This window comes from Perca fluviatilis, chromosome 7 (assembly GCF_010015445.1).
Source record: "Perca fluviatilis chromosome 7, GENO_Pfluv_1.0, whole genome shotgun sequence".
Taxonomy (NCBI): Eukaryota; Metazoa; Chordata; class Actinopteri; order Perciformes; family Percidae; genus Perca; species Perca fluviatilis.
Window position 1 is genome coordinate 19,124,368 of NC_053118.1, and position 23,986 is coordinate 19,148,353.

A 23,986-nucleotide genomic window follows, 5' to 3' on the forward strand; every position below is an offset into this window, starting at 1 on the left:
TTTACTTTTTATCACTAATGAGTCTCTTTTATTTTCATGTTAATGGTAAAATGACATACATTCCTGCTAATCTGTTGCGGGGTAAGATCCAGGTCTCTTACAAGGAAGGCAAAGCTCTATTGACAACCGACTTTGGTATGCAAGTAGTCTTTAATGGGACCTCCACTGTTCTTGTTACCCTGGACCCACACTACAAGGGCAAAGTGTATGGGCTGTGTGGCAATTTTAACGGCGATCCTCAAGATGAGTATCCTGTAACTACACCTGGTTCCCCTCCCATTAAGACAAGCATGGAGCTCGCTCAGGCTTACTGGCTCTTTGATGAGGACCATAACTGTTGTACTGGCTGCAAGCAGGTACTGGATGAAGTGACCTTGCATGCCAATCCTATTTCTGAGGTTGTCTCTAGTGACAGGGGAAAGTGTGCAGTGCTCATGGATCAGAGGGGTCCGTTTGCCGACTGTCACAGTCAAGTTAATCCGGATTCCTTCTATGAAAGTTCTGTAGTCGGCCACATGGATAACAGGGGGTTAAAAGTGACTCTTGACCAGGCCATACAGTGCCTTGCGAAAGTATTCGGCCCCCTTGAACTTTTCGACCTTTTGCCACATTTCAGGCTTCAAACATAGAGATATAAAACTGTATTTTTTTGTGAAGAATCAACAACAAGTGGGACACAATCATGAAGTGGAACAAAATTTATTGGATATTTCAAACTTTTTTAACAAATAAAAAACTGAAAAATTGAAAGTGCAAAATTATTCAGCCCCCTTAAGTTAATACTTTGGCGCGCCACCTTTTGCTGCGATTACAGCTGTAAGTCGCTTGGGGTATGTCTCTATCAGTTTTGCACATCGAGAGACTGACATTTTTGCCCATTCCTCCTTGCAAAACAGCTCGAGCTCAGTGAGGTTGGATGGAGAGCGTTTGTGAACAGCAGTTTTCAGTTCTTTCCACAGATTCTCGATTGGATTCAGGTCTGGACTTTGACTTGGCCATTCGAACACTTGGATATGTTTATTTGTGAACCATTCCATTGTAGATTTTGCTTTATGTTCTGGATCATTGTCTTGTTGGAAGACAAATCTCCGTCCCAGTCTCAGGTCTTTTGCAGACTCCATCAGGTTTTCTTCCAGAATGGTCCGTTATTTGGCTCCATCCATCTTCCCATCAATTTTAACCATCTTCCCTGTCCCTGCTGAAGAAAAGCAGGCCCAAACCATGATGCTGCCACCACCATGTTTGACAGTGGGGATGGTGTGTTCAGGGTGATGAGCTGTGTTGCTTTTACGCCAAACATAACGTTTTGCATTGTTGCCAAAAAGTTCGATTTTGGTTTCATCTGACCACAGCACCTTCTTCCACATGTTTGGTGTGTCTCCCCAGTGGCTTGGATCATTCAGAGATCCTCACTGAACTTCTGGAGAGAGTTTGCTGCACTGAAAGTAAAGGGGCTGAATAATTTTGCACGTCCAATTTTTCAGTTTTTTATTTGTTAAAGTTTGAAATATCCAATAAATTTCGTTCCACTTCATGATTGTGTCCCACTTGTTGTTGATTCTTCACAAAAAATTACAGTTTTATATCTTTATGTTTGAAGCCTGAAATGTGGCAAAAGGTCGAAAAGTTCAAGGGGGCCGAATACTTTCGCAAGGCACTGTATATTCATATTCCTTAGTTTGTGAAGAAGGCAGTGATGGCTACCACAGTGGAGTGACAATTGGTAAGTAGTCGTGTTGAGGAGTTTAGTATAATGCAGTTAAATGTTTTTTGTGACTATTGTGATAGAATTTAAATAACACACCAATAAATCATCTCAGATGTGCGCTGTCCACCAAATGGCCACTACAAGACCTGCGTCTCTGCCTGCCCTCCATGTGAATTTAATGCTACTTTCTGTAATGAGATGTGTGTGCAGGGCTGCTTCTGTAACCCTGGTTTCATTAGTAGTCAAATTGGCTGTGTTCGCCCACATCAGTGTGGCTGCACAGACTCCAGAGGCAAATACCACAGCCTTCATTCAACTTTCTGGACACCGGACAACTGTGGTCAGGTCTGTATCTGTGGATCCAGTGCCGCCCAGCCCAGTGCCCCAGAGGAATGGTCTGCAGGCAGCTACAGCACAAGCGGGTGAGTCAACCTGAAACCCCCCAGAACTGTACCATTGTCACTGGGCTGCATTTCCAGACCTTTGATGGACACAACTTTGACTTTAGAGACAGTTGTGCATATTCTTTGGTTCAAACCAAGGCCAACCTAGGTGGACGAACACCATTTAATATCACTATCTCTGATGCAAGTTGCCACAAAAGGCTTTTTCATAGCCTTGATTTAACGCTCTCAATCTATGGTCTGGAGGTGGTAGTGAGAAAAGATGACCCAAGAAAGGTTTTGGTGAGTACTTTGCAAGGTACTATAAACAGTTTTCAAAATGAACCACTGTATGTAATTTGAATGTGTTCTGTTTTTCATTTTCAGGTTGATGGACTGTATAAGCCCTTACCTTACTCTCACCTGACAGGCCATGTAAATGCCTACCGCAGACCTTCGTCTAGAATCATTCACACTGATGTAGGATTACAGCTGATCATCCACAACACTGGTACACTAATCGTTATCCTCCCCAGCAGTTAAGGCTCTTCTTTCTCTGGTCTTTGCGGGAATGCCAACGCTGACCCTTATGATGTCCAACGAAGAGCTTGCCCAAAATGACTTAGTTTGCCCACAGCTGGAGGTCTCTGGGAGCAGAGGCTTGTAGGTCCAACTGCTCCTCCAGACAGAAGCATTGTCCTGTTCAGAAGCTTTTTGAAGGCACCGATTTTTGTGAAGTGTTGTTGAATGAGCTAAGGCCATTTGCAGGCTGTGCCTCGGTGTTGAGTCCCAAGCTTTACTTCCACAGTTGTGTAACAGATTTCTGCTCTTATGACGGACACTACTCGGCACTCTGCAATTCTATTGCATCCTATGCTGCTGCCTGCCAAGCAGCTCAGCTTCCTGTCAGGCAGTGGAGACGTGACACTTTTTGTGGTGAGTAAATGGTTTAGTCTTCTTCATCACTTTAACTTTTATTTTACTTTAACACCTCACAGCTAATTGTGTCCAGCCTCACGGACTCCCAAGACATTTCATGTTTGTAAACGTATTGATACATCTTTCCTGATTCAAAGCAGTGACATTGGCAACCTTCAGGCTTTTATGAACATTTTACACCAGCTAGCAATCAAGCAAACTTTGTGTGATGGAAATGCCCAGAATTGCCCATAATACATTACACTTTAACAATAAGAAGTGACAGAAGAAGCCTGGAAAACACACACACACACACACACACACACACACAGTTTACATGTACAGCTCATATAAAGCACTGTGCAGTTGTTTAACATAACAGGTTATGCCAAATCAAATTCATCTGATTTGATCCTAAACATTACCATTTTGTCTAAATGGAATGCGAGCGACAAATATGTCATCATCCTTAAATATCCACTGAAATTATTCAGCTGTTCTGTTATTCCCGCATTAACATTTTGAGCCTTTGCACTGTTCTTAGTGTTAAGAGCACAGGGGATTTTGAATCGGCTTGCATATGAAAAAAGAACAATTCTCTAGGATGAAAGTGTTTTTGTTAGGTGTATATTTCTTGGGGAGCAATTATCTTATGTTAAAAATGTCCTGTGACTGCAAAAGAGGAGAAGTGACATGCAGCCCCATGGAAAGCTGTTCATTAAAGGATGGCCTTGCCTTGCAGTATGGGGTGTGCCAAGTGTTTGCTGGCTTTGGCTATATCACTTTTGATGGTGTTATTCTGCCTCACCACGGAGCTTGCACCTATGTAGTGTCAGCCATGCATGACTGTACTCTGCTACTTAGCTTTAAAAAGGACAGGAATGGCATTTTCACAATCAGCAGACTAGTATTTAATTTGCTTTCCCTGAAAGTGTTAATTGACCCTGAAACTCTATGGAAAATACAAGTAAGTTTTGCAATCTGTCATTTATGCATTAAAAGATAATTTTATAAAATGTTTGCAGCCTTAACTGGTCTATGTGCTTCAGGTAAACTGAGAAGAACGCAGAGTGCCTTTTGACAATGGAGAACTTAAAGCGTACCAAGATGGCAACAGACTGCTTATCACCACTCCATCCAGGGTGGGAATTGACTTGTCCTATACCCAATACCTCAGGTTAACTGTGCCACAGGTATATGAAGCCACCGCTTCGGGCCTCTGTGGGAACTTTAATGGGAACAGGTATAATGACTTGGAAATGAGATATGGCCATCTTGCCAAAAGCTTTGCAGAGCTCCTGCACAGCTGGACATTTGAAGCTCCTGGACATTGCACTGACACTTGTGGAAGTGAGTGTGATGAGTGCAGTCTGTCCCCACATGACAGCATGGTCTGTGATATTCTGTTGATCAATAGTATTGAATTCAATCGTTGCTGGAATAGTGGTGTTGAGCGCGATATTTACTCGCGTATGTGTATCAGGGCAGTTTGTGCTGGGGCAGGACACATGGCTGCATGTCTAGCAATTGAAGCATATTTTGCAGCCTGCCAGGCTAAAGGAATAGCAGTAGGATCATGGAGAGAGAACACTCCTTGTGGTAAGTGAGTCATTTTGATCAGTTTAAATGAACAGTATGTGATCCACTCTAAATGATTTTGTTTTCTACCATTAGCTCTCCAGTGTCCTGACCACAGAAGCCCAAGGGAGTGTGTTGACTTCAACTCATGCCCTGCTCTGCTCCAGCCTGGTTCTTCAGCAAACTGCTGTTCAGAAGGCTGCGAGTGCCTTTAACGTGTGTGTGTGTGTGTGTGTGTGTGTGTGTGTGTGTGTGTGTGTGTGTGTGTGTGTGTGTGTGTGTGTGTGTACTCTCACACTTAATACAGACTGTAAATGCTATGCACATTCACAAGGGAATAGGTTAGTGGAGTTTTTCTCCTCTTCTTAGATGGATGAGCAGTTGTTCACTGAGGACTGCACCCAGAGATGCTGGTGCCACCCCTTGGGTGGAGTGGTATGTGAGGAGGCAGGCTGCAGTCCGGGGCAGTGGTGTGCTCTGAGGAATGGTTCCTTGGGCTGTCATGACTGACCAGAAGTTTGTGAGCTCAGGGGCAGCCTCAAAGTCTCCACATTCAGTGGGCAGCAGCTGAGCTTGGAACCTTGTTTATCTTACAGTCTGATGTCCCTCTGTGACGAAGCAAGTGTGCACTGGTTCAGCCTGATCTCTTACCATGGACCTTGTGATGGCAGCTCTTACAGGCTTGTCACTGTGTTTCAAATCCTCCTACATGGATCATCATTTACCATACAGGAAGGCACAGTGAAGGTATAACTCCACTAAGGATTTCCATGGCCAGAAATGAAACCTATTTTAAGAAATGTCTATCCCAACTTACCTGCTGTTGCACGAACAGGTGAATGGACAGTTTGTGTCTCTCCCTCACGGCTTGCCATCAGGGGTGTCCCTGTCATCTGGTGTGAACCAGGACAAATCGGAGGTCATTGTGATCCTGAGGAGAGACACTGGGATGGAGTCAGAGCTGGAGATAGAGATTGGTGTTACCATGGTGGCAGTCAAGGTCCCTCTCTGGTACTTAGGCAAATTGTGTGGTCTCTGTGGAAACCTAATGACCTTCACTCACACAATTCACTCAGGTCATGGGTTCTCCCTGACTTTCCTGACTGGTAAGTGATGTTCTCCAACAGCAGTACTGTGTGTACATTAACTAATTGATGTATACTGTATGTTTAAAAATGCATTTAATTAACATTTTCTCTTTTCACAGTGGCTTCACTGGATGATGTCTGACTGTTTTAATGTCCTAAGTAATGTGAATTGGTTGATGTTTCAATACAAAAACAATTAAAACAACATTTTGTAGTTGTCATTTAAACTCTTAAGGATGGCAAGCCCTTCTCGCACATTTTACATAATACTGGCAACACTCTTATCAGTTAGGCCCATACACCCTTTTTAAATAAGGTCATCTCTGGCCAATGTTGATTAGGTTCCGTTAAAGTAATGAGGGCACACCTTTATCTAAATCCACAATATGTACAGTAACTAAACCAGGCTTACTGTTGCCCTGCCCAAGGGCTTCTGACCAAATGATCATTAATTAAATATTTGAGGTTGTTTTAATCTTTTTATTTTTTTTATTTAATCTAATGCAAACTTTTGAGGACCAAGTTATATTTACTTTCTCTTTATCACAAATGATTGTAGCACCCTCCACTATGTGCTGTTATTCTTGGGTGACACACAAAACCAACAGAAACCGCCTGTTAAGCCGAACTCCTGCCACTCTTCAGAAACGTTGGTTTAATTAAGGTTTGATCGATCAGTTTTATGTGATTATCCACCCATTTTGCAAGCATTACAGGGGACATGTCTTTGTTTGCAAGCATGAACTGGCTTAATGGACACAATATAAACATTGGCAGAAATTGTGAATTTGTGCAAAAGTAGGGCTTATGTTAGCAATGTAATGCACAATAGGTGTGATTACTGAGGTTTTTTTCTCAAACTGATACATGACAAATACTAAGTGGTAGGCAGTGTTGTGCCTGAACGCGTTCATTGAACTCATATTTTGGGTGAACTGAACGTACTGTATTACTGCCTGAACGTTACTGTGAACTCGTTCATTCTGGTGTCTGTGAACGGCACGCTCTCTCAGTTTAACTTCGTTCAATAGGGTGCCAGATTTCTATAGAGCCTTCCAGGCTAAAACACACCATAAACGGGCCTTAATATGTAGCGAAAAAAAACAAAAAACAATCTGGCAACACCAGCCACCAGTGTCGCACTGCCGCATGTGTCATCAAAACAAAAGGCAGCATGGAGGCGTCGTATGATCATTTAAACAAGTTTTAAGGTTAAAGGTCAGTGCGGATGGGAAAAACCTTACATTTCTGTGCAAACTTTGCCCGCCGGCTTTCAAAAAGAAAATCTGCACTTCAGTCACATCCACAGCAAACCTGAAACAGCACATTGAACTGAAGCAACATATGGAAAAAAAGAAGTATGAACTAGTTCATTTTTGGAACGGTCAGCGTAGTTCAAAATTTTGAAGTATGAACTGAACTAGTTCATTTTAAAATTTGTAAACTGAACTTTGAACTAGTTCATGTAGAAAGTGAACTTTCCCAACACTGGTGGGAGCATTTTGATTTAAAAGCAAGGGTACCGAGAGAAAATGATTGAAAAGCAAAACAATTATGAACATTTTTAGAAAATGTCAGTATAAAATTGATATTTAGTGCCAAAATTAAATTGCATCACACCTTTTCTGCTGTGAAACTTTAAGACGATGTATGTGTGATCTTACAAGATGAAACGTATATTCTGTGATGTGACACTTATGATACAAATATTCTCAATATATCTTGTATTCCTCAAAACCCAGCCCTAATATCAAACTAGACTGCTGTCTGCTCAGACTATTGGGTAACTTTGTAGATAAGGTAAGATTTCGGTCTTATCACATTCTTTCTTGCCTACTCTGAAATGGATAATATTTGGTTACACCAGAATATACAATACAGCTGAATGTGGGCAAATAATCAAACCTCGACATATCTGCCTGGTGTTACATATCCAATAGCATTGGAATTTCTGCTTATTTAGAAGTAAGAAAGCCAACTGTTGAATAAGCTTTCTATAAACTAATAGCATGATATATTATCCAAATGTATTTTATAAATTTTCTGAAAAAGGTTGTCCAGGTTGATGGAATTTATATTTAGTATACATAGCCATTGTTAGCCATGCCTTCAGATGTTTTTCTTCCTGGTCGTGCAGGGATTATCCGGGAATACATTACATGATGTGCACGTCCTCCGTTAAGCTAAGGAAAAAGATGAATGATTCATGCCTTAAAGTACATGTAGTTGATATTGGACCTCACACCTATGTCAATATACAGCAGGACCTGTAACTCTGCCAAGTCCTGCCTTAATTTGTTTTAGAGGAAGGGTATTGTTTTTCAAAGTCATAGCTGTTTAAAATTTTGATTGGTTGTGTTTTTGTCCGTCAGAGTATATAACAGGATGGAACTGTAAGTAATCCATCCTACATGCCTCTTAGCAGGTAAGTACTGTTCAGAGAGATTTATGTTGGCTGTTTGAGATGAACGCATTTATGTTATTCAAATAATGTACATTTCAAATACTTCTGTAACTAAAACAAGAATTTCTGTCTTTCAGCCATGGGCACCATGTTGCTGCTTTGTGCTTTGGGGGCTTTACTCAGCTGTAAGTCATACTCCTGATTTTCTTATTTCTTTTTAACTCTAACTGTGTTTAACTGTGTCAGTGAATATTACTTACTTTCATTTCAATGTGATATATCTGAGCCTATCTTTCCAATTTGTCGCAGCTGATTTTAAGATGTTAAACTGAACAAACACAGTAGTAGCAGTGTCAATTTTAAAACAGGAAAATCTTTTTTTTCTTTAATATTATAAAAATTCTTACCACTGTTAACCAACTTAAATTTGACTAAATATGGCTTACCTCAATTAATCAGTCACAGCAGCATTCCTCAAACCTTGGCACACAATTCCCCAGCAGAACATTGTAGCCAAGTGATCGCTCAATTTGAAGCAATTTATCCAGGTTGTCAAGCACATCAGTTGCTCGACCATACCAGGTGCTTGTGTGAATGAAGCAGAATTTTAAACAGGTGAAGAATTGGATAAAGCAGCACATAAAGGATAGCCATCTAAATTGAAATGTGCTTTTGTTGGGAATAGCATTTACCTTCAGCTGCTATTGAGTTGGAACTATTATACTGAATGGGTGAAACAGGAGTGTAATCTAAATCCCCCAGGCCCTGGCTGAGCCCAGAATGTTTTTTTTTTCTTCACAGCAAAGGCACAGATATTGATACTATTTCCATTATGCAAAGTGACTTATTAAGTGCTGCTGAGAACCAGTCAAGTGACTATTCCTCAGTCTAAATCTCTCACAATGGTTATCAATGACAAAAAGCAATTCACCCATTATAGAATGCATTCATGCCTGCTTTTTAACTTTGAAATGAAGGTATTTTTCAGTCACTTTCTCTTTGGTGTCATATTGTTTCTTTGTACTGTGTTTGCGATCCAAGACGACTCAAGCCAAATTTTGTATTGCCAGTCTGTGAATCCTTTGATTGCCTTGGCACAAATAGACTCATTCATTTCCTAATGCTTTTTTGACATGTTTTCTTCATACACGACATCTGTGAAGCACAGTTTTGTACCTGACTAAGGTAATTTGAAAGGAAGTGTTCTTTTGACATGTGTTTTTCTGTTTTCTTCCTCTTCCCCCCCCGTCTGTCAGGTCCATCTAACGCTGGATGGGCAGGGAGGGAGTTCGCCCTGTCATTCATGCAGAATTATGCTCCAGACTACGACAGTCCTCGCTTTCAGCTATACATCACCGCTGTTCAGGCCAATGCTAAAGTGACAGTACAAGTGCCTCCTTTAAACTTCAAGCAAGAGAAAACTCTAAATGCTGGAGAAACAGTCACCATCAGTCTCCCAACCAGTGTTGAGATGTATGGCAGCCAGAAGTCTCCCAACACGGTGCGCATTGAAGCCTCAGCAGATGTGACTGTAACCTCTTTCAGTTCCAAGCTGTACACAGCAGACACCTCTGTGGTGTATCCCACCACTGAATGGGGTACAGAATATTTCATCTTTACACCTGCTGGGTCCCCCTATGGCTCATTTAAAGAGTTCTCTGTGACAAATGGGAAAGAGAGCAACAAAGTGGAGATTTTCCCACTCGGCCCCATCAGCTTCCAGGGTCGTGTGTATGAGAGTGGCAGCCGAATGCTGATAGATCTCCAGCCGTATGAGAGTGTCCAGCTCCAGAGCGTGTATGAACTCTCTGGCACCAGAGTTGCCTCCCAGCTTCCTGTTGCTGTTGTCACAGGTCACACTTGCACCTGGCGCTTCTCCAAATGTAACCATGTATATGAGCAGCTGCTGCCAGTTAGCAGGTGGGGATCCAGCTTTATCGTGCCTCCCCTGACTTTCCAGGATAGATATGACAGCGTCTTCCTCCTGGCCTCCCAGCCCACCCGAGCCACTGTCCAATACGGCAACCGTGAAGAGGTTTTGACTTTGACCAGGGGGCAGATAATAGAGGTCCGCTACCACAATCCCGAAACACTGTCCATTCAGGCTGATCATGGCATCCAGGTCCTCATGCTCTTCAACGGTGTCACACGGAGCTGGTTAAGCTTCTACGACCCTTTCTTGATGACAATTCTGCCCACAGACCGCTTCTGTTCCTCTTACTCACTTGAGGCTCTGGAGGGCTTTGAAAACCAAGCCCTGATTGTGGCACAGACCAGTGCGATGGCAGAGCTGCGTATTGATGGTACAAACCTGCCCCGTAATATTGAGTGGAAAAAGATTGCAGGGACAGATTTCTCTTGGGCAGAGATGCCCTACAAACAAAACCCTGGCAACAATAAACACACTGTCTCCAGCTCGGGTTCCCGCTTCGCTCTCTACAGTATAGGAGTCAGCCAGATGAATGGTTATGGTGCCCCAGGACAATGTATACAGCAAGGTAAGGTGCACATACTATAGCTGTTTAGGAAGAAAAAAAAAATCAGCAGATATTGTTACAATATACAGTGTATTGACTGGAGAGAAAATATTTTTACATTAAACATAAATTAACCATATTGATCTGTGTATTCATTATATATTATTTATGGTTTTCCAGGTAGTGGATCTTTGTCCTGCAGCAGTATTACCTGCAGTGCCAATGAGGTGTGTGAAGTGAAGAGTGGGTATCCCTCCTGTGTCCCCAAGGCAGTGGAAAAGAAGCCTGGTACCTGCTGGGCCATGGGAGATCCCCACTACCGCACCTTCGACGGGCGACACTACAACTTCATGGGTACCTGCACGTACGTCATTGCTAAAAACTGTGGGAAAGATGATAATCTCCCTGCCTTTGAGGTCCTCGCCCAAAATGAGAACAGAGGAAACCTCAGGGTGTCGTATGTCGCCGTGGTCACAGTGAAGGTGTATGGTGTTACCATCACAGTAGTTCGGTCTGAGACAGGCCGTGTGAGGGTAAGGCTTCCTATCTCTAGTTAGTAAAAGATTGTTATGCTTTTAAATCAACATATTTTAAATATTATCTTGACTTCAATTTATAGTGATTAGTTTGAATTATTTCTTGGTGTGGCACATTTAAATACATGAATTTCAATTTATAGATTATGACTGTAATATCTTCAAAACATATTTTATTATTTTCTTTTCCGGGCAGATTGACAACAGTCTGTGGAGTTTGCCAGTAACCTTGAACAACAACAAACTGACTATGTTTCAGAGCGGTCGCTCTGTGGTTATTGAGACTGATTTTGGCCTGACTGTCCGTTATGACTGGGAACACTATCTTGTGGTCACTCTGTCTGGCAGTTACGCTGGTAAGACTTGTGGTCTCTGTGGCAACTTCAATGACAACCCCAATGATGATTTCACCACACCCTCTGGCACCCAGGCAGGTGGGGCTGTGGCCTTTGGGAGCAGCTGGAAGGTTCCAGGGCTGGTGGAAGGTGCTCTGTGCAGAGATGACTGTGAGGGGGGGTGTGAGCGTTGTGAACATAGCCTAATGAAGATGTGGGAGGGTGACTTGTTTTGTGGGCTCATCACACTTATAATAAATGGGCCATTCAGCAAATGTCATGCCGTAATTGACCCACAAACATACCTGGAGAACTGTAAATATGATGTATGCATGGGAGGCGGCCTCCGACATTTCCTCTGCAGGGCACTGGAGGCTTACACTGAAGCTTGCCAGCTTGCTGGGATCGAAGTTCAAGATTGGAGGACGATGGCACGATGCCGTAAGTAATGTAAACTAAATGAATCCTCAAATGAACATACTTCCTTCTTGCTTGTTAGTCATTCCATACTCTTTCTTCCTCCTAAAGCATCTAAATGTCCCGCCAACAGCCACTATGAGCACTGTGGCAATGCCTGTCCTGTCACTTGTTCTGATCCTAATGCTCCCTCCAAATGCAAACGCCCCTGTGTGCAGACCTGCACCTGTAACGCAGGCTTTGTTTTGAGCGGAGGTCAGTGTGTGCCTGCCGCCAAGTGTGGTTGTGTCTATGAGGGTCGGAACATCCCTGCTGGGGAGTCATTCTGGGCTGACCAGGGCTGTCGGCGAAGGTGTGAATGCGTTGCTGGGAGCAGACACGTGGAGTGCCAGGATAAAGGCTGTGGAGCTGGGCAGCAGTGCCAGGTGGTTGAGGGCATAAGAAAGTGCCAGGCAGTCTCCCACAGCACCTGCCAGGCCACAGGTGACCCCCATTATGTGACCTTTGACAAGATGAAGTTTGACTTCCAGGGCACATGTGTGTACCAACTAGTTGCACTCTGCTCCAAGGACCCAGAGTTAGTACCCTTTGAAGTGCTGGTGCAGAATGATTACCGGGGCAGCAAGGTAGTCTCCTTCACCAAGTTAGTGGAGATCAAGGTGTACTCCCTCAGCATTGTCATTACGAAGACCCACAAGGGCCTGATTATGGTAAGAACTACATCCAAACAGTCAAATATTTCCTGTGAGTCACTTTAATATGCAGTCTCTGTATATAAATACAATTGTGTGTTCTTCTCCAGGTGAATAATGAGCTGGTCAACCTGCCTGTCACACTGGATGAAGGACTGGTATCTGTGTATAAGAGTGGCTGGTCCGCTGTGGTCACCACAAAGTTCGGCCTCAAAGTGTCCTTCAACTGGGAAAGCGCTGTGTACGTAACACTCCCAAGCAACTACATGGGAGCCGTTTGTGGCCTCTGTGGCAACTACAATGGCAAATCCCAGGATGACCTGATTCCAAAGAACGGTGACAAACCTGTCTCACCAGCAGATTTTGGGGTCAGCTGGCGAGTTGCAGAGATCCCAGGGTGTGTCGATGGCTGCAAAGGAGTGTGTCCTGATTGTGACATTACCCAGAAGGTTCAATATGAAAAAGGAGATTTCTGTGGTTTGTTGAGAGACCCCAAAGGGCCTTTCCGTGACTGCCATGCCAAGGTGGACCCAGCTGGCTACTTTGAAGACTGTGTTTATGATGTATGCTTGTATAAGGGCAGAAAGGATGTGCTGTGTCAGGCTATTACATCATACACATCTGCCTGCCAAGCTGTGGGGGCCAAGGTGTACAGCTGGAGAACCAGTCAGTTCTGTGGTGAGATATGCATTAATTTCAATAATAAAAGCAAAGTGAGCATCATTTACTGTAGCATTGTAGAAAGAATAACCATAGTATTGGAAAAATGGATTTAATTTCAATTTAATTTCTCCACTGCTCATGTTTCTATGTATACTTCAATGTGTATTTTCTGGTACTGTATGTTGCTTTGTAATCACTGCCTACATTTGGAATCTTCACTCTAAATTAAAGCTATAGTGCGCAACTTTTTTATAATAAAGGACGTCCATTACATTCAAGCCATTACCAAATGAGTTGATACAAAGCTAATTAAGCCTATCAGCTCGACGAAACTCTCTCTGTATTTCTCAGTATGGCTATGTTTTATGACAAGGTTGTTGTCATTACTTAGAATTCGTCATTAGGGCGACAGAAACTACGTACTATAGGTTTAAACAGTTTCCAGTAAATAAAAAATAAAAAACATTCACATTGTCTTATATGCCCCTTTGTGTACAGCGGTGAAATGTTCAGTCCACAGCCACTATGAGATTTGTGCAACCGGCTGTCCAGCCTCGTGCCAAAGTCTGATCCCTCCTCAGGGATGCCAAGCTCAGTGTGAGGAGGGCTGTTCCTGTGATGAGGGGTACATACTCAGTGGAGATCACTGCGTTCCCTTCTCACAGTGCGGCTGCGTCTACAATGGCCGCTACTACCGCATGGGCCAAGTGTTTTATCCCAATGGGCAGTGTCAGGAGGAGTGCAAGTGCACACAAGATGGAGAGGTAATGGATACTAAAGTGGACAGTTTGAAAAATAATGATTTAATACTGATCAGTGTGAGCTTGCAATATATACGCAATAAATACACTGCTCTTGTTTCTCAACTGTTTTTCTCAGGTTGAGTGCAAGAAGTTCACGTGTGGCCCTAATGAGAAGTGTAAAGTGGAGAATGGTGTCCAAAAATGTCAGCCTGTTGGTAAGGGTGTGTGCCAGGCCTCTGGTGACCCCCATTACCTCTCTTTTGATGGACAAAGATTTGATTTCCAGGGCACCTGCACCTACACACTCTCCAAGAGCTGTGGGTTGGAAGGCACCCACCTGGTGGCCTTTTCTGTTCAGGTGGAGAACGTGAGGTGGAACATGATGATAAACAACAAAGTGGTGTCTGTCACCAAGCTGGTTGCTGTGGAGGTCTACGGCTACACTCTCATCTTAAGGAGCAACATGTTTGGAGTCCTGGTGAGCAACAAAACTTCATTTGCAGCTCCGTATTTGGAATACAGTGAAAACCATTGCATGGTTGAGAGGGATGTAAAAACTAGCTTGACATAAATACTTAAACATTCTAGTCATCAGTGTTTGTTTTCTTTAAATACAACTCATTGTGCCTTTTCTTTTAGGTGAATGGAGTGTTTAACTACCTTCCTGTGAATCTTAATTCTGGAGCAGTGCTGGTCTATCAAGAAGGCATGCATTATGTTATTGAAACAGATTTTGGGCTGCGTGTCACCTACGATCTGGTCTATCACGTGACAGTCACAGTACCGGGTAATTATCGTGATAAGGTCTGTGGCCTGTGTGGCAACTTCAACGGTAACCAAAAAGATGACTTCCAAATGCCCAACCGTCAGCTCACCAACAATGTGAATGTGTTTGGAAAATCGTGGAGGATCACCATCCCTAATGTAGTGTGTGAGGATGGCTGTGAAGGGAATAAATGTCCTGTTTGTGACCCGGCTCGCAAGGCTGTGTTTTCAAAGTCCACTTACTGTGGCATTGTTACAGCACCCAACGGTCCTTTTGCAGCCTGCCATAGTATACTGGACCCACAGCCGTATTTTGCTGACTGTGTCTTTGATGTATGTGCTTCCAACGGCGATGGGAAGGTGCTGTGTAACAGCGTAGCAGCCTATACCTTAAACTGTCACATGGCAGGAGTGGACGTGAAAAACTGGAGGACAGCTTCCTTCTGTCGTAAGTGTTTTTCCTGCAAATTCACCTCTTATTCTCGTCTGCCATACTGTAGCCACTGCATTTATTAAATGTAAGAACAGGCTCCCTTTTCATCCATGTTTTCCCTGTCTTTTGCTAATTTATTTTAGCAATGAAATGCCCAGCCAACAGTCACTATGAGGTGTGTGCAGATGCCTGCTCTGCAACCTGTGCAGGCCTCACAGATATTGTACAGTGCTCTAGCAGCTGTATAGAAGGCTGTGAGTGTGATGCTGGCTTTTTATTCAACGGACATGCGTGTGTTCAAGAGACTGGGTGTGGCTGCTATGACAATGGAAGAACGTACAAGGTATAATTTAAACACCTCTGTCAGTACAAAAAGGTATACAGTAATGTATAAATTATAGCTTTTTAGTGTCAAAGTGACTGAAGCAGATACCCATAGCAACATGCTTTTTCCACAGTGTTGGACATTATCCAAATTAGTCTGATTTTAGGGAATGGGGGCGGGGGGGGGTTAATAAGATGGAAGAAGTAGGATAATGTAGAGTGAGTGGGTCATTTTTGGGTCTTTAATAACCCTGCTTACATTATCCTGCCTATTACATGGCTATTTACTAAAGATATCAGTAATTTGACTCAAAATATTGATTTACATTTTTTTTTTTATGATTTAAAAATGATCCTCTAGTCCAAGGCCGCCCAATTTGGGGCCCGCGGCATACAAGTGTGGCCCGTGCTCTCTTTGTTTTGGCCCGCCATGGATTTGACATGCTCATGCTTATTCTCCTTATTTTAAAAGAAATGACTATGCAATGTACATTTTGTGCAGTCAAAAAGTACGTAATCTGAGTTTAACGGCAATGTAAAGCACAGTGCTGATAAACTTCCCATTTAAATTACATACTTACGTTTTATCTACGGAGAATGGCAAGAATTACGGAATTCTTCAACATCGACATATATGTTTGGCCCGTGGTCTTCCATCCAGATGCATTTTGGCCCTTCATGAAAGAATTTGGGCACCTCTGCTCTAGTCCTATAATCACAGCTGCATCCATAGCAGCAGTCTGCTATTCAGAACTAACAGACCGTAGAATGCAGAAGTATTCAGCAAAGCATGAATACAATGACATAATGAAGAAATAATGTGGACTCCTCCATAGCCTGTCATTGTTTCTTCTGTGTGTTATTTCCCCCTGTTAAATTAACCTGCCTTATGTCCCCAGCCTGGTGAAGTAGTGTATGAGGAAGACTGTAACACAAAGTGCACCTGCAATCCAGCGACAGGCCTAAACTGTGAAAAGCATTCCTGCCCTGAAAGCACCAAATGCATGGTCAAGAAAGGAATCAGGGCATGCTACAACACAGGCAAGACACAAATAATGTATATTTGTATTAACCAATTTCAACCATCCTTATTATTATTATTAATTATAATATTATTTATTATTATCCTTATATTATTAACTGAGTAAATACTCTTTCAAAGAAATGTACAGTACATTTTAAATTAGTTTAAAATTAATTTGCAATTTTCTTATCTCTATTTCTCTTTGTTTGTTTATCTTGTGTAGATCCCTGCAAAGATGCCAAGTGCCGGGTCAAAGAGAAGTGCCATGTTGAGAAGGGTGAAGCTGTGTGTGTCCCCGAGTACACAGGCATATGCTGGGCCTGGGGTGACCCCCACTACCACACATTTGATGGTTACAACTTTAACTTCCAGGGCACCTGCAAGTATGTCATCTCCAAGACCTGCGGGAACCTGGAGGGTCTAGTGCCGTTCACAGTCACTGAGAGGAATGATAACCGGGGAAACACAGTAGTTTCTTACGTCAGGGAAGTAGATGTGTCTGTGTATGGGTACAACATTACCATCCGCAAGAACCAAGTTGGTCGAGTGATGGTAAGATATTAGTTTCTTGTCTGATGTGTTTGACTTGTAGTTTTTCAGTGAGTAGAGTGTGTGTGTGTGTGTGTGTGTGTGTGTGTGTGTGTGTGTGTGTGTGTGTGTGTGTGAGTGTGAGAGTGAGAGTGAGTGAGTGAGATAGATAGATATAGATATATAGAGAGATATATATATTTATTTATTTATTTATTTATTTATTTTCCCTTCCTTCAGGTGGACGGGGAGCTGTTAAATCTTCCTGTACAAATCTATGATGGTAATGGTGAGGTTGAAGTGTCAGTGTTTCAGCGTGGTTACACTGCCGTGGTGGAGACAAATTTTGGCCTGGTCGTCTCCTACGACTGGAACTGGGAGCTGGTCATCAAACTGCCCAGCAGCTACTACGGCAGTGTCTGTGGTCTCTGTGGCAACTTCAACGGTAACTACCGCGATGAGCTCCAAAATCCAGCCGGAATAGCTGTCTCCTCAGTGATAGAGTGGGGCAAGAGCTGGCAAACGCCTGACCAGGACAAGGACCATCCTTGCTGGGACACATGTAAGGAAAACTGTCCTACCTGTGACGATAACCAGAGTAAACTCTATGAGACTGAGGCTTTCTGTGGGGGCCTTGTTGCTAAGACCAATAATGTGTTCAAGAAATGTCATGAAAAACTGGACCCCCAGGCCTTCATGGACAGCTGCGTGTATGATATGTGTTTGAATAAGGGAGACAAAAAGATGCTGTGCCAGGCATTGGCCTCCTACAGTCAGCATTGTCGTGAGGAAGGAATAATAATCAAGGACTGGAGGAAAACGTTTGGCTGCCGTAAGTATTTACGAGACTCTCCTTAAAGATTTTCATCACTTATTTAAGTTTTTCGTTAACACCTTTTAAAATTTAATTTCTATTCAGCAATGAGCTGTCAGCGTCACAGCCACTATGAAGACTGTGCCAGCCCATGCCAGCCATCCTGCCCATTCCCTGAGCAAATTAAAACCTGCAACGGTGTCTGTGTGGAGACATGCGTGTGTGATCAGGGTTACGTCCTCAGCGCTGGTGTCTGTGTGCCTGCTAAAACATGTGGTTGCTCCTATCAGGGCCGTTACTATAAGCCAGGCCAGCACTTTTGGGCTGATGAGGCTTGCGGTCGCCTGTGTGAGTGTGATACGACCCTGGGCATGGTGACATGTCGCGAGGCTTCCTGCTCTGCCAAGGAGACGTGCAACTTAGTGGATGGAGAGCGTGCCTGCCGACCCATCAGTCATGCCACATGCACAGCCTCAGGTGACCCACACTACCGGAGTTTTGATGGCCACAGGTACAACTTCCAGGGCACATGTGTATATCAGCTGGTGGGACTGTGCTCGCAGCAGCCCGGACTAGTGCCTTTCAAGGTGACCGTGCAGAACGACCACCGGGGAAGCAAGGCCGTGTCCTACACAAGGACTGTCACCTTTTCCATATATGACATCACCCTTACCATTAGCAGAGAATACCCCTACAAGGTCCTGGTAAGTAGGGATGTGGAGGTATGGATAATGTAAAGCATGTAGGTGTTTTAATGAAAGATGATAAAAGTAGTCTTGACCCTTGTTTTCATGTGGATTTTTGGAGAGAAAACACAGCAGTATTAAAAATAAAAACAGGATAGATACGCCGAGCCTTATTCAAATGAGTGGATGATAATACCTTCTGTCATTGTGCTAATTCTGACATCCCTCAAGCTCTTCCACATATATTTAATTGCATATTAAAATTTGGATCCAGGCAGACTTAATTAAACTAAGATTTAACTGCACATTAGAATGGATTAGCAAGGACTGCAGAATTATTAAATCTATAATCTCCTATACATATTTTTCCCTCGCTTTCCGCTCTTCAGCTCAATGGGCAGCTTGCTTCGTTACCACTGGATTACAATAATGAGCTGGTCGTGTTTCTCAGCGGCTGGACAGCTGTAGTGGAAACAGTCGCTGGTATCACCGTGACCTTTGATTGGCAGAGCACAGTGAGCGTTACTCTGCCCAGCAACTACCAGGGCGCAGTCTGCGGCCTGTGCGGCAACTACAATGGAAAAGCTCAGGATGACCTGACCATGCGGAACGGCCAGACCGCCACAAATGGAGCCACGCTGGGGGAGAGCTGGCAGGTGGCCCTCGTACCAGGCTGCTCATCAGTCTGCCAGGGGGCATGGTGCCAGGCCTGTTCAGACTCCCAGAGGAAAGAGTACCAAGCCCAGAAGTACTGTGGTATTATCGCTGACAAAGCAGGGCCTTTCAGAGATTGTCACGGACGTGTGGATCCTGCTCCTTACCTGGAGGACTGTGTGTATGACGCCTGTCATTATCATGGTCACCATGGAGCAGTGTGTGATGCTGTGGGAGTCTATGTCTCTGCCTGTCTGAGCCAAGGAATCACCATCCGTTCCTGGAGAACAGATAGCTTTTGTCGTGAGTTTGAGATTGTGTTTTCATATTTCAAATCTCTAATTTCAAAATATCTCTTCTATCTTTCACCTTGTTCCTCTGCCCCTCTTATCATCCTATCCCACAGCAATGGTGTGTCCAGCTAACAGCCATTATACCCTGTGTGCTGTTGGCTGCCCAGCCACCTGTGCCAGCTTAACTTCCCTTGCAAGCTGCCACAGGTCCTGCACAGAGGCCTGCGAGTGTGACGAAGGCTACCTGTTGAGTGGGGATACCTGCGTGCCCGTGAGAGACTGTGGCTGCTCCTACAATGGCCACTACTACAGGAAAGGAGACGTCTTCTACCCTGAAACAGAGTGTGTGGAGCAATGCATGTGTGGAGAGAATGGCGCTGTGTCTTGTCAAAAGGCCAAGTGCCGTGCAGGGGAGACCTGTAAGCTTGTTAATGGAGTGAAAGGCTGCCACCCTGAGGGGCAGGGCAAGTGTGTTGCTTCTGGTGATCCTCATTACATTTCCTTTGATGGACGGAGGTTTGATTTCCAGGGTACCTGTGTCTATGTGTTGGCCAAGGTTTGTGATGATGACAATGGCCAGCTGACTCCATTCAGCGTAACTCAGGGCAATGAGAAGTATGGAAATGGAAAAGTGGCTGTTACCAAGTCCGTTGCAGTGGCAGTCTACGGTTATGTTGTTTACATCCAGCAGAAAGTGCCATGGAAAGTCATTGTGAGTTCAACAACTTAATACCCAACGTGTGGTTACATTTGTGCATCTGTTTATTTCCTCATGATAATTCTGTTCTCCTCTTCCTCATCTGTACAGGTGGATGATGAACTTCTAAACCTTCCTCTCTCCCTGGACAACGGGCGTCTCAGAGTCACCCAGGAAGGTAGCAACATAATTGTCCGGACAGACTTTGGACTGACAGTCCTGTATGACACGGTCTACTATGTTGAGGTGATCGTGCCTTCTACATACCAGGGAAAGATGTGCGGTCTCTGCGGCAACTACAACAAGAATGGCGGCGACGACTTTATACTTCCCGGCGGCAAAAACACGAACAGCGTCGACGACTTTGGGAAGGCGTGGGTGGTGGAACTGCCTGGCAATGTTTGTGGGGGCTGTGGAGGCCAGTGTCCAGTATGTGAGCAGGCCAAGGCTGCTTTGTACGGAAAAGCAGACTCCTGTGGCATCATAAGTGCACCTAATGGACCTTTCAAAGCCTGCCACAGTAAAATTGACCCAGTGGCATTTGTGTCTCATTGTGTGTTTGATGTTTGTGCTGCGGGTGGCGACAAAGATAGTCTGTGTAACAGTGTCCAGGCCTATGCTATGGCCTGCCAGAGTGAAGGAGTGCAAATCCAGCCATGGAGGAGCAACTCTTTCTGTCGTAAGTTACACACAACAGTATTTTCGCTGAAGAATTGTCCATATTTTTGATGTTTTGTATTTCTGGTGGTAGTACAAAGTCTTACAAATGTCTTCTTGTCTTTTGTAGCTGCTTCCTGCCCTGCACACAGTCACTATGAGGTGTGTGCCGACACCTGTAGTGGGACCTGTGCCAGCTTTATTTACCCATTTACTTGCTCTGAAAGCTGTTTTGAAGGATGCCAATGTGATGACGGCTTTGTTTTCGATGGCATCCAATGCGTTCCCTTGGACAACTGTGGATGTGTGCACAATAGCAGATATCTGACGGTAAAACTGAAATTTTGCTTTGTTGTCATACATAGTAACTGTGCCACAACGACTAATACTTCTTGTCATAGCATTTACACATGACTAGAGATGTAAAACATTCTATTCACCGACCTGGAAGATAACATTTTAAACAATGTTTGTTCCCAGGTGGGCCAAGCAGTTGTGGACAAAGCCTGCGTGTCCAAGTGTGTGTGCCAGGCCTCTGGGCTGGTAAAGTGTGAAAAGCTTTCCTGTGCCAGTGGGGAGGTTTGTGGTGCAAGAGATGGCGTCAGAGGTTGCCACGTCAAACGGGGCCATTGCGGCGTCAGCCAAGTCGGCCACTTCACCTCCTTTGATGGCATGTCCGGATTGATAGGAGCGCAAGGGGCATTTGAAGTGGCGTCTCTGTGCGACGAGACCGACAAGCTGTGGTTCCGTGTGGTTGTGGATGTCAGGGTCTGCAGCAAAGGTGCATCTCCCACTGTCGCCACTGTGTATGTGTTCTTCAAGGAAACCGCCATCGCAGTGAACAGCCAACACGTGACCTGGGTGAGAAGAGCCAGGAGGGATCAGAGTTAAATGTTTAACAATGAAAGTAGTCCCTTTTGATGTAGAAACGTTTTTTCAAACTTCAATTTGTCTTTTTTTTTTTCTTCATGTCATCCAGGTAAATGGCAGAAAAGTGTCTCTTCCCAGCAAAGTGACGAGTGAGATATCCGTCCAAATCTCAGAGAAGACTGTGATCATCGAGAGGGCATCTGCTGTGCGGGTCACTTACTCAATTTCACAGGAGGTCACTGTCATTATTGACAGTAGCCTGTCCGGTAAAATGTGCGGCGCCTGCGGCAACTACAATAACGACTCCAAAGATGATATGAGGACTGCAGATGGGAAAATCACCACTGACGTGTCCGTGGTTGTTGGCTCCTGGAGCGCTGGGGACTTTTCTAAATGGTAAGTATTTGAAAGGCACACTGCAACATTTCCTCTCTGTAAATGTAATAGGCAAAGATGCATGGCTACATTTGCGGCTATAATAATCTTCACAACATGCTCTCATGACATTGTTCCCCCAACTCCCGGTGTTAACTTTAATTGTTTTATTAACATACACATTCTCTCGTACCTTGCTTTTAACCTTCAATTCTAGTTAGAGTGAAAGTTTTAATCTTGAACTCTGTCTTACCCTTTATTATGCAAACAGCAAACTTAATTTGACCACTGAAACAATCAAGTACAGATCAGCGAGAGATGGCACGGTGCTATGAGCATTCAACCGCTTATTCTCTTAACAGCAAGAACTAAACAAGGACTCCACAGAGCCCTTTTAAAGGAATGAGAGTGTGGTTTTTAATTGCATTTGGTCCAATTTAATTAAGAAATGCCAGAGAAACCCCTATGGTAATTACTGATTAAAAAGCAGGTGAGGCTGACAGACATGGCCATCAAAAGCTACCAAGCTTGCAATCCAATCACTGCTTGTCATCCAAGAACACTTAAGACTCATCTGGGTGCAATATTAATTTGAGCCCTCATCTTTAGTTCTGTGTTTTAGCCTTAAGTCAATTCCTTAGAGAATTGAGTTTTGTGCGCCCCCCTTCCTCTTCTCATTCAACATCGTTGTCTTTTTGCGGGCATTTTTTGATCACCAGACCCGAACAACCCAAGAAAATGCCCCTAAGAGTCGGTGCTGCTGCTGCTTCTGAGTGTTTGCATATGCCCTTAGAAACACAATTTCCAGAAGTGTTGCTTGTAATCTCTGTTATGCCCGAGTGAACATGACTTTACTTTGCTCCAGTGCCCTTTGACTGCAATTTTTCTTTTTCATTTCAGTGGCCTGTAGAGATGTTGGTTCTGCTGTGATAGAAAGCATCTGGTGTACAGGTAAGAAACTGAGGTTGTTTCCTCTCCGAACCATGAACTGATGTTTTCCTCATGATTGAAACAGCCGTACAATGTGGCTCACATCCTTGCTTTTTACCCCCATTAAACAGGATGAAGAATGTGAAGTCTTACTCATCATACTTCAATGCTTCCTCTTGATTTGTGGAATTGTTTTTGTTGTTTACTGGCAGTCTGCTCCTCTATTGTTCACTTTGGAATGGTAGAGAAATGTACCTCATTCTTGGGCAACATCTCCATCTAGTGGAGGAGGAAATTATTGCATCTCTTTTCCACAGAACAACCAAGAGCAATACCTGTCTTATTATGCTGTATTTTCTTAGTTTAAAAAAAGTTGTTTAACAAAATGTGTTTTCCTTACTTTTCCAACCAATAAATACTTCTTCATAACACTGCATGAGTTGTTTGTGATTCCCAGAGAATTGTACTTCTATAAAACCTGTATAGCATGGTCTGTATGTATACCAGTAAATTAAAAAACATGACTTTTGTGGATTGTGGGTAATGTGTGTGCAGTTTCTGCTGCATCTAGCACAGCTGGCAACAGAAGAAATCCTGTGTAAACTTCAGGTTTTAATAAGAAAGCTGTCTGCACTAAAGGCCCTTGGTGTAGGAGTGAAAGATAAAGTAGTACAAAATCCAACAAACTACAGCTAACTTACCACAACAGTAGATATATAACACCATGGATATCAAAGTGTGCATTCACCAGATTCAGACAGAACCGGCTGCCATAGTCCACCCAGCTCATTTGCTACTAGCAGAGGGTGGAATCTGGCAGTTTGGTGTGGGAGAGACCTTGGGGAGACAGTTTTCATATAGCTGAGAGAAAACTTGTATCTTACTGAAAGACTGCACCGGCCATGAAAGCGCACCTGTGTTTATGCTTTCACTTTACTGAGCTTCTCTCCAAAGCCTGTAAATTACACCGCAGTGCATCAAGCTCAATGCTTGA

The 23,986-nt window shown here is 43.8% G+C and overlaps 1 protein-coding gene and 1 pseudogene across 3 annotated transcripts; both read left to right on the forward strand.

Annotated features, from left to right (window-relative positions):
- Positions 1–50: 50 nt before the first annotated feature.
- LOC120561942 lies at positions 51–4,907 on the forward strand (annotated as a pseudogene).
- A 249-nt stretch (positions 4,908–5,156) lies between these two features.
- Positions 5,157–23,426, forward strand: LOC120562624 (IgGFc-binding protein-like). Of its 3 annotated transcripts, none has more exons than XM_039806430.1 (24): positions 5,157–5,334; positions 5,423–5,693; positions 8,217–8,264; positions 9,336–10,577; positions 10,737–11,089; positions 11,289–11,868; positions 11,956–12,554; positions 12,647–13,214; positions 13,698–13,963; positions 14,079–14,420; positions 14,582–15,155; positions 15,284–15,483; positions 16,364–16,505; positions 16,712–17,040; positions 17,257–17,848; positions 17,936–18,534; positions 18,906–19,473; positions 19,577–20,175; positions 20,272–20,839; positions 20,948–21,147; positions 21,298–21,678; positions 21,797–22,083; positions 22,963–23,013; positions 23,124–23,426. In XM_039806430.1, the coding sequence occupies exons 1-23, from the start codon at positions 5,188–5,190 to the stop codon at positions 22,970–22,972; spliced, it is 9,465 nt and encodes a 3,154-aa protein (XP_039662364.1). In that variant the 5' UTR covers positions 5,157–5,187; the 3' UTR covers positions 22,973–23,013; positions 23,124–23,426. The 3 variants fall into 3 exon arrangements, with proteins under 3 accessions (XP_039662364.1, XP_039662365.1, XP_039662366.1); XM_039806431.1 differs by having other exon boundaries at positions 5,227–5,334; positions 5,466–5,693; XM_039806432.1 differs by lacking the exons at positions 5,157–5,334; positions 5,423–5,693 and adding an exon at positions 7,124–8,100.
- The last annotated feature ends 560 nt before the right edge of the window (positions 23,427–23,986 follow it).

Excerpts from the sequence above, each read along its gene's own strand:
- LOC120562624 (XM_039806430.1), top strand. The coding sequence starts at position 5,188 with ATGTCCCTCTGTGACGAAGCAAGTGTGCACTGGTTCAGCCTGATCTCT. Across the intron at positions 10,578-10,736 it reads AGGACAATGTATACAGCAAG|GTAGTGGATCTTTGTCCTGC; the intron begins GTAAGGTGCACA and ends ATGGTTTTCCAG. Across the intron at positions 21,148-21,297 it reads ACAATAGCAGATATCTGACG|GTGGGCCAAGCAGTTGTGGA; the intron begins GTAAAACTGAAA and ends GTTTGTTCCCAG.